General features: G+C 47.1%; 1 protein-coding gene across 1 annotated transcript; it reads right to left on the reverse strand.

The window, feature by feature from the left end:
• Positions 1–5997: 5997 nt before the first annotated feature.
• On the reverse strand, positions 5998–9065 carry LOC136551087 (probable prolyl 4-hydroxylase 6). Its single transcript, XM_066542671.1, has 7 exons — positions 8779–9065; positions 8608–8665; positions 8397–8501; positions 7134–7191; positions 6837–7012; positions 6666–6726; positions 5998–6493 (listed from the first exon to the last, which is right to left on the reverse strand). Exons 1-7 carry the CDS (start codon positions 8943–8945, stop codon positions 6183–6185), a joined length of 936 nt encoding a protein of 311 aa, XP_066398768.1. The 5' UTR covers positions 8946–9065; the 3' UTR covers positions 5998–6182.
• Positions 9066–9579: the final 514 nt, after the last annotated feature.

Consider the following 9579-nt stretch of genomic DNA (forward strand, 5'->3'; position numbering starts at 1 on the left):
GGGTGCAAATGGGTGTTCATGAAAAAGCTTAGGCCTGATGGTACTATCGAAAGGTATAAGGCAAGGCTTGTGGCTAAGGGTTATACTCAAAATGAAGGTGATGATTTCTTTGATACTTATTCACCGGTTGCCCGATTGACTACAATTCGAGTTTTGCTTTCCCTGGCAGCCTCCTATGGTATTATCGTTTTTCAAATGGACGTTAAGATAGCTTTCCTAAACGGAGAGTTAGAGGAGGAGATCTATATGGATCAGCCAGATATGTTTGTAGCAAATGGTTAAGAAGGCAAGGTGTGTAAATTATTAAAGTCACTATATGGCCTAAAACAAGCTCCTAAGCAGTGGCATGAGAAGTTCGACAGAACTTTAACATCTGCTGGCTTTGTTAGTGAATGAAGCTGACAAATGTGTGTACTATCGGTATGGTGGGGGTGAAGGAGTTATTTTGTGCTTATATGTTGATGACATAATGATCTTTGGATCCAACCTCAAAGTGATTGAGGAGGTGAAGGAATTTTTATCTAATAATTTTGAGATGAAAGATTTAGGAGAGGCTGATGTTATTTTTAATATCAAGCTTCTGAGAGAAGGTGATGGTGGGGTAACTCTGTTACAATCTCACTATGTGGAAAATGTGTTGAGTCGCTTTGGTTTTAGTGACTGTGCACCTGCTCCTACATCTTATGACCCGAGTGTGCTATTGAGAAAAAATTAGAGAATAGCAAGGGATCAGTTGAGATATTTCCAGATCATTGGTTCGCTCATGTATCTTGCTAGTGCAACAAGGCCTGACTCTCATTTACTATGTGCAAGCTGAGCCGGTTTATGTCAAACCCAGGAGATGATCACTGGCGTGCTCTTGAGAGAGTGATGCGCTATCTAAAGGGCACTATGAGCTATGGTATTCGTTATACCGGACACCCGAAGGTGTTGGAAGGCTATTGTGATGCCAACTAGATCTTAGATGTTGATGAGCTTTATGCCACAAGTGGATATGTGTTTTTCGCTTGGAGATGGTGCTATTTCCTAGAAGTCTTGCAAGCAGACTATTTTAACGAAGTCTACAATAGAAACAGAACTCACAACATTAGACACCGCTGGCTCTGAGGCCGAGTGGCTTTGTGATCTCCTTATGGATTTACTGGTTGTTGAGAAACCCATACCGGCTATTTCTATGAACTACGATAACCAGACTGTGATTATGAAGGTTAATAGTTCTAAGGATAACATGAAGTCTACAAGGCAAGTTAAGAGACGACTAAAATCTATCAGAAAATTGAGAAACTCTGGAGTAATATCGTTAGACTATGTTCACACGTCTAACAATCTGGCAGATCAATTTACTAAGGGTCTGTCATGCAATGTGATAGAAAGTGCCTCGAGAGAGATGGGCTTGAGACCCACATAAAATTTACTATAGTGGTAACCTGTTCTATGTGATCGAAGATCCCATGAAGTAGGATGGTGAAACAAGCTAGTAGTAAATTATGAGGAAAGATCCTTAGTAAGACTCATTTCTGATGCATATCTTTCCTTTCTGTACGACAAGTTGGGTTTTACCTTAATGTGTTCCAAGTGGCTTGCTAAAGCAAAGATGTTGTCCTATAGAACATCTTTTGAGGAACACACCTATATGAGTCAGACTGCTGGTCATAGTCTATGAGATTTGAGTGATCTCTAAATACTCATAAAAGGCATTGGAGTATGACTTGTATGCTTCAAATAGAGGGGATGCCTTTTGCAGCCTAGTATCAGCTAAGGACTTTAGTGACATTCACCTCACACAAAACTAGTCAATTCAAGGCTTAGTTCCATTGTTCAGTTATGACTAAGTGAAACTATTGCTCTAGATGGATGTTCAACTTAATAGTCTCCATCGAAACACTGGTATATAAAAGAAATATGGTTCTGATACAAACCCTAGAGTTTGGTGGAGATTGTTGGATATATTATGGGCTTGGCCCGTATAATATTTAATAAATCAAAGAAACATCTATGGTACATAACATGAAGTGTTGTATGGTTTAACACCGTTTGAGATTTTGACTGAACGTTTACTCAGCTTATATGGTTGGAAATTATCCATCTTAATTGAGAAGCTGAGAAAAGGACATAGGGGTGCCACACGCGCGCCACCGCCGGCCGGGCCGTGGCCGCGGGCGCGGGCTGAGGCCGAGGCCGAGGCAGGCGATGAGCGAGCGGGTAGGCATGGCCAGGTTTTGCCAGTTAATCCACATAATCATGGGAGTTTCTCTCTTTGATGGTGGATGCAAACTGATTGCACCAGTTACCGTCTCTTCCGCTCTCCGTCTCCTGGGATTCTCCTCTGCCTCTCTCCCTTCCTGTCGCAGCCATAAATCCGTAGTCCTCCGTCAGTCCAGATCTTCCACTTGACTTCCAAGAGAGACCACATCTCAGCAGCCCTCTCTCTTTCCCGTCCCGTATCTCTGCACGCACGGAGAAGCGGAAGGGCAGGTGCCTCCGGAATGCGAATCTTGCACGGGGTGTGCGGCGATTAGGTTTTTGGGGAGTGATTCCACGACTTGCTCGTTCGACATCTTCTTCCTCGTGGAACCCGTCTTCTTCCTGGTGATTCGTTCGTGGGACTGCACTACGAACATCGTCCTGCATCGACTGTGGTCCACGACTTCGAGCGGCGCACTATGTCGACTAGTGCGAATGAAGCCTCCGATGCCTTTGGCATGGGACCCTCCGCTGGGTACAACCTTATCCCTATGATTACCGTACTTTGTGTTCTTACTACATTCATCTGTATGTTATGTCTGCATGCTGTAGCGTTCGTTAGAGATATACACATGCACATGTATGCCGTCACAAACCTGCTGATGTTATATTTCTAGATTAAATTGACCATGAAAATGTCTAATTTTCTAACAAGGGAAGCTTGACAGTGCTGTCTTTTGAGTCTTTCCAAACCATCATCAGTGGAGTGGCTTTTGTTTTCGGAAAAAGCAAAAGTTTTTATGCCGAAATCATCATAAATAGCAGTGCTTAGAACATGACATTCCGGCACCAGACCCACCACAAAATATACAGCTCTGCAAGACAATACTTCGGAAACTTCCATCCATTGGGCTGCGTGCACTTGCTGCCTACGCTCGGCCTGGTGGGCTTCCTGATTCTCCAGCTCCCCTGGAAGAATGCACAACTGTGAGCCTTTGGAAAGTAGGGGAAGGGAAAGAGTTGCAATGCAACACCCTGCAAGTGTTGTTTAAGGTGAATTGCACTACTGCATCATTTTGAGCTTTTGATTAACTAGTGGCTAATTAGCAATGGCATGTAGGTGCGCTTTGTTTGAGCGCTCCTGATATTGTTGACTGATCATTTAGGGTATGATAAGTGCATGCAGGGTACTCATTAGGGAAGCCAGGCTAGATTTGCCTTTGCAAAGTGTACGTTAGCCTACCATTGTCATCATGGGAATAGGGGAGATGTTGGTGCAATGAGGACAAAGGGTGTATAATCTTTTTCAATGACAGCATCTTGGTAAATTTTATTTTATCATGAACTGATGACATCTGTTTTTTTTAAGAACAGCAGGAACACTGTTATATCATATTAGGAGAGGAAGCCAAGTCTTACAGGGGTTCGATTTCAAAATGACATAAGATAAACACATGAACTCGGGGACATCTAATTCTGAAATTAAAAGTATAGCATGATTTACTCAACGAAGTAATTGTAACACGGATGCCACAAAATGGGTTCCCGGTGTAATAAATCAATTGTATAATAGGCACTGTCTTATCTATAGCAAAAAAAAAAAAAGAACAGTGAAAGAATAGTAGCAAAAAAGAACAGTGATTATAAGCACTGTCGAATCTATAGAAAAAAATTGAAACAATACGGCCTGAAACCAGAATTTAAGCAGCTCTTTTTCTCCTACTCTCCCTTCCTTCCTCTAGTTCCTGCGGTCTTAGGTAAGCCTAAGCTTGCCTCATCTACTTGCTTTGCTACCCTATTAATGAAAAAACATGCTTAGTGTTTAGACATGGTCCCGAAAAAAAAGAATTTAAGCAGCTCTTTTTACTTCAGTCTATAAAATTTTTAGTAATCTAGTTTACCACCTTTGATTTAGTCTACAGTTCTACACTGATGACATGAGAAAGACAATTAGACCTTTTCGTTGGATGCATTCGTATCCACAATTAGGATTTGTTCAGATATACTTGTAGCCACTTCAATCCATTTGTGTATTGAAGTGGATTAGGGTGGAACCTGGTTCAATTTCCATCTCAGTCCACTCCAACACATGTATTCAAACAATCCTTAGGAGTTTAGGGGTCCTTGGAGGAACATGACCAAAGTAGGAACTTGATTTGTAACGTGAGGATATCTCAAGCTACTATTGAGCCTTATTTTTTAGATGTATTCAGCTTGAAAGCTTGAATTTGGTCAAACAAAAAAAAAGAACAGAATGCCCCCCCCCCCCCCCCCCCCCCCCCCCACCCGCAAGAAGAAGAAGAAGAAGAGCGAGAGAGAGCGGGAGAGAACGAGGAGCACATTCCATGTTTGCACACAAGAAAGAGAAGTACCTGTTGTGGATTGGATCCGGTCCATTGGGCACCCGCCTCTTGCTGCTGCTCAAAGGATCATCACCATCTCTCAGGTCCTCCACTGTCCTCCTCTGATCAGCCAACCTTCCATTGGCTCCGATCACCATCCTTCTGCCACCCACTGCATCTGGCGATGGCGTCTTCGCGCCCCTCTCCACCACCAAAGACATCAGAACAAGGCCTCCAAGGAGGATGGCCACCGCTGAGGCTGCCAATGCCTCCCTCGCAGACGACCAAGCTGGCCTGCTCATAATCCTATGCCACTTTCAATTTCTTTTAAATTTTGCACTGCCACCACCACCAGCCTCCTATGAGCTTCTCATGGAGTGGTGCAACTATGCAAGTGCAAAGGCCACCTCTCTGTCCCTGCACAATATATTGTGGACAGACAGGCTGTGTGTTTTCTTCAGAGTTTCTTGTTTCTGCAGCAGGTTCTGATGTGCTTTTGAAGGGCCTAATGTAGTGCTGGTGGTCAGGGTAGAACCAAAGTAAGCCAGCACTGCCATGCCTTCTTTTGTCCTTTGCTTTTTGAGTCGTGTAATTTTCTCCCTTCTCCTTCCCCCCCCCCCCCCCCCCCCCCCCCCCTCTTAGATCGATCTCTGAATGGTAGTAAAAGAGAATGAACAGGAGTTTCAGATGGCAAACTGGCAGTGCTTTCTGGTCCATGATTACACTACACCATTATGTAAAAAAAGTATGATTACACTACACCTTGGTTATCCTTGAAGTACAGCTAAGGTTAGAGGATAACCTAGATTACATGAAAGTGATTAGAAAAATGAAACGAACGAGAGATGTGATCTTTGAGCAAATCTAGGAGGAGGCATGACAGGTGAGAGATTGCACTGGCAAAGTGAGGTCCAAAAGCAGCATCAAAGTGCTGAAGGAATGGAATACACATCTCCTTGCCACTACTTCCAGGTGATAGGCCACTATCCTTTTTTTATTGGATCTTGACTACGCACTACACTTCCATTTTCAGGCCTGAGCAACATATTTGTATTTACACTGAAGATTCATTCATATTTGCGTTTCATGAAGAAAAAAAACAGGGGTGCAAACTCCTTTTATATTAAGATGTGATTTATCAACCTTTTCTTTTGAGGGAAAACAAAGCTTGTCTGAACAAAAGCAGAGGTGAGGCCGGAGAGAAAGTCCACACAATTTCTATGTTGTGGAAAGTGCCAAAGGAGTTTGTTATTTTTGAGGCAGCCTGCAGCCGCCTCCTTGACACACTACTGGCTGTCCAGAAATCCACTGTGATGCAAGCCAACAAAATTAATGTGGGACATGGAGTTCCATTGCTGCTGCCCCTGCCAGTGGTAGGCCAGATTCCATTCCATTCCTTCTGAAGAACCAGTAAACACCAAAACTTACTTCATCTTCCCTTGCAGTAAATGTAAATTTGAATGTTCCAAAAACATAAGAAAAGGAGGCATCTGTCTCTTTACTACTGTTAACTGTCTGAAAACTCAAATAACTGTCTCATGTCATCATCTGAAATTCTGAACAAAACTTTCACTAGTTATGTTATGTACACATCAAGTATAGAAAACTGCCACTAGTCATCTGAAAACTGCATTTTCAAAGAAAATGCAAAAGAGCCTAAGAATCACAGACATTGCAGCTCTTCCGGCACTGCCCAGGCGACCCCTCGGCGCCTACCATGTACACTGGGTTCTTCCCGCATTCGCCTGCCGCGGCCCACTCCGCGCAGTGCTCGCTCTTGTCGGCGCATCCTTGGGTTTCCTTCGGGACTACCGGGGGATGCTCGTAGGACCGGATGTGGATCCACTTGGGCGCGGACCATTTCTCGCCTTGGATCACTGGGCAGCTCCCGTGGAGGCTGAGCGGGTCTGGCACGCCGTCGACGTGGAGGCTGAAGAAGAGCACGGCGTCGCCTTTCACCGGTTTCACTGCACGCAATGCGACAAGCAAATCTATCAGCCCCTCTATGTTCAGATTTCAGAGTTCCAGAGCTTCTGAGTCTGATGCTTCTGTTCTCGAAGACAGACATAGCGAGGATTTTCACATCTTGAAATTCAGGGACGTGCCAGATTTGCAGATGCGAGTGAGATGGGAGATTACCTGCCAATCCTTTGTGTGCACACTCAGAGAAAGTGTCGTCCTTGGGCTGAGATTCCCACCCCTGCATCAGTTTGTGCTGGCAGTGTCAGTAGTATACCAATACCACCACAGAGGCTCAGACAGTTGATAAAGCACACGCCAAGAACATGGAGTATATGAGCAACAGAGCACCATGGCGTTGGGGAACACGGTCTCGCCACCCTTGTGGACGGTGGACAGGTACATGAGCACGGTGGCGTAGCGGTGGCCTCCCCGGACCTGGTTGATCTTGTCCTGGAAGTAGTCGAAGTGCGGCTCGTACTTCTGGCCGTGCTCGTAGCGCAGTATCTGCATGTTCTCAGCGTTCTCTGATGAAACCAAATCACCCTTATTAGCTTGGTTATGTTATGCCAAGAGGCCTCACCCTGAATGTACGTACATCCTAATGAACTCAAGCGAACAACGATCTGAGTATGGATGCTATTTCACCTTCAGGAAGAAATGTCCACGCTGCAATCCTCTCCTCAATCCTACTCACCACCAGGTCCTGCACAAAACAAGAAGACAGAAAGAAAACACATTACTGCCACTCTGTCAGTCAATATGATGGAGTTGCTGCATGCAGGTCAGCAGTTGCAAAATTCAGCAGCAAATTCGTTTTCAGCCATTTGTACCACCACCCAAATCCTGAACTGGTCCCGGCCGGATGGTGGAAGCAGTGAGTGCTGTGCCAGGAAGCATAGCTGCTGCAGCAGCCATGGATGGCTACCGATCGATTCCTGCAGCCTTACTAACTGCTGCACAGAGGGGATGGAGGGAGGGAGGGGCGGTCAGTGGTCCGGCGACTGACGCCGGCCTGTATGTTTACGGGTTGCCGGGGGCGTGCCGGCAGTCGGATTCAGAGCAATATGCAGCTGCTGGGATCGGAGCATTTGACCTTGCAATAGCTGTGCTGTGGGAATCAGAGGAATTGAAACGCCTGGAAAGCGGTTTGCGATCTCGATTGCACTTGTTGGACCACAGCCACACAGCAGGTAGGCAGGAGACGTCATGATCAAGATGGCGTCCGGGGTCCGGCCGTGCTCCATAATAGATCGTTGCCTCCAGAGGATGAGGATGAGGCCCCATGGAACAGTGGGTTGCAGCGGCCGCAGGTTCGAGGCATCTAGCGGATGGCATCTGACATGGTATTTTTTATACCTAGTGTGTTGAAGTTCGAAATTTTGGAGTGCCCGGCCCACTGCATTGTGATTTTGTTTTTGTGTGTGGTGGGGACTAGTAGAAGAAGAAAGGGCATGTAGGGTATGACCGACCGGCTACAGATCGAAGAACCCATTTATATGCTATTTCAGCGTGCATGCTACAAAGATTTGAATGGATATTTGGCTGAACTGTTCGGCAACCCTATAAATTGACAAAAAAAAAAAAAAATCGACTGGTTCAGTGTAAGTGTAACTTTTTTTTTTAAAAAAAATTTAACGAACTTGGCAAGGAGAAGAACGGAGAAAAGGAAGAGAAGAGAGGAGAATGAGCTGAGCGAGGGCCCGCACAAGTGGATAAGGAGACAAGGGCAAGACGGTCATTTCCCGTGCCCTCTCGATGCTAGAAGGGTTGCCACGTTCTCAGAAATAGCAAAAATGAAGCAAAATTCACTGTTTATGTGGCACATTTGTAGGACGAGTGTCAACGGTAAGGAAGGCAGAAGTTTAAATTTCGTAGAGACCGAGGGAGGTAGGGGGTACCGTCCCGTACCTGGCGCTTGTTGAGGAACATGCCGGAGCTGGTGCGCACCTCGCTCATGACGCTCTTGCCAGACTGGTTGTCCGCCACCATCGACCGCTGGATCTTCTTCTTCGCCTGTTCAAGTTCAATTCAACCGCCGGCCGTAGCCATGCATGCGTCAGTTCCATGTACTGCAAACAAAACCCACCGATCGATCACCGGCGGCGGCGCGGTCGCTCACCAGAGTCACGAGGTGGTCGCACTCGGCGTCGGAGAGGAACCCCTTGTACACGAAGATCCTGTACGCGATGCGCCGGAGTCCGGACCGAAAAGCACGAAACGAAACCTCGTCAGCATGTGTTGTGCCGTCGCTCCTCCTCCTACTACGTGCTCTCGGTGTCGCTGTGTTTACCTTGGCTGCCACGAGACGGCCTTGACACGCGAGGAGTTGAACGGAGGCGCCGGCGCGACGCCGGCGGCGCCGTCGTCGTCGTCGTCCTCGCCCAGGAGCAGCACCGGCACGACGGCGGTGGCGGCCAGGAGGAGCGCCAGGACGAGCAGCACGCCGCGGAGCCTCATGGCGATCGCCGATCACTGGAGGACGGATGGAGAAACACTACCGCTACTACTTCGGCAGCTAGCTGCTAGCCGTGGTGTGCTTTATACTACACCGTCTCGGACGGAGGCGCTCCGGCTCCGGTGCTTGACTTTCACTGCCAGCGCCAATTTTTTTGCCCGTTCCTGATGGCCCTGATCCTGTGGGTTTGTCGTGCGCGATACGTCGGCGCCGGGGTTTTGTCGTGCGTGGTCGCCGGAGTCGTCGGCCGGGTCCGTGCGCGCGGCCGCTGGTTTTTTCTGCGTGGCCTGCGCGCGTGCCCACGGCATGTGGCGCGAATAAAGAGGGGAACCGCCGCCCGTGGAGAAGCGCCGGAATTGCAGGCCTGTTGGAGGTGGGGGATTGCCCAGCGCCCACCCGTGGTTTCTGCCCACACAGCGACTGAAACCGGAGGCGACAAAAGCAGAAATCTGGGCCGCGTTTAGTTCGCCCGACTCTGCGCCGCTGAAACACTGTAGCGGCACTGTAGCTGCAGTGCCGTTTTGTTTTTATTTGGTAATAATTGTCCAAATGTTGACTAATTAGACTCAAAACGTTCGTCTCGCAAAGTACAACAAAACTGTGTAATTAGTTTTTTATTTCGTCAACATTTAGTAC

Source organism: Miscanthus floridulus, chromosome 4, assembly GCF_019320115.1.
Source record: "Miscanthus floridulus cultivar M001 chromosome 4, ASM1932011v1, whole genome shotgun sequence".
Taxonomy (NCBI): Eukaryota; Viridiplantae; Streptophyta; class Magnoliopsida; order Poales; family Poaceae; genus Miscanthus; species Miscanthus floridulus.

What these genes read in the sequence shown, in the direction of transcription:
- LOC136551087 (XM_066542671.1), bottom strand. Translation starts at nt 8,945, where the DNA reads ATGAGGCTCCGCGGCGTGCTGCTCGTCCTGGCGCTCCTCCTGGCCGCC. An exon ending in GCCGTCTCGTGGCAGCCAAG is followed by an intron (nt 8,666 to 8,778) that starts GTAAACACAGCG and finishes CATCGCGTACAG; the next exon opens with GATCTTCGTGTACAAGGGGT. An exon ending in TGTTCCTCAACAAGCGCCAG is followed by an intron (nt 7,192 to 8,396) that starts GTACGGGACGGT and finishes TGTTTTGTGCAG; the next exon opens with GACCTGGTGGTGAGTAGGAT.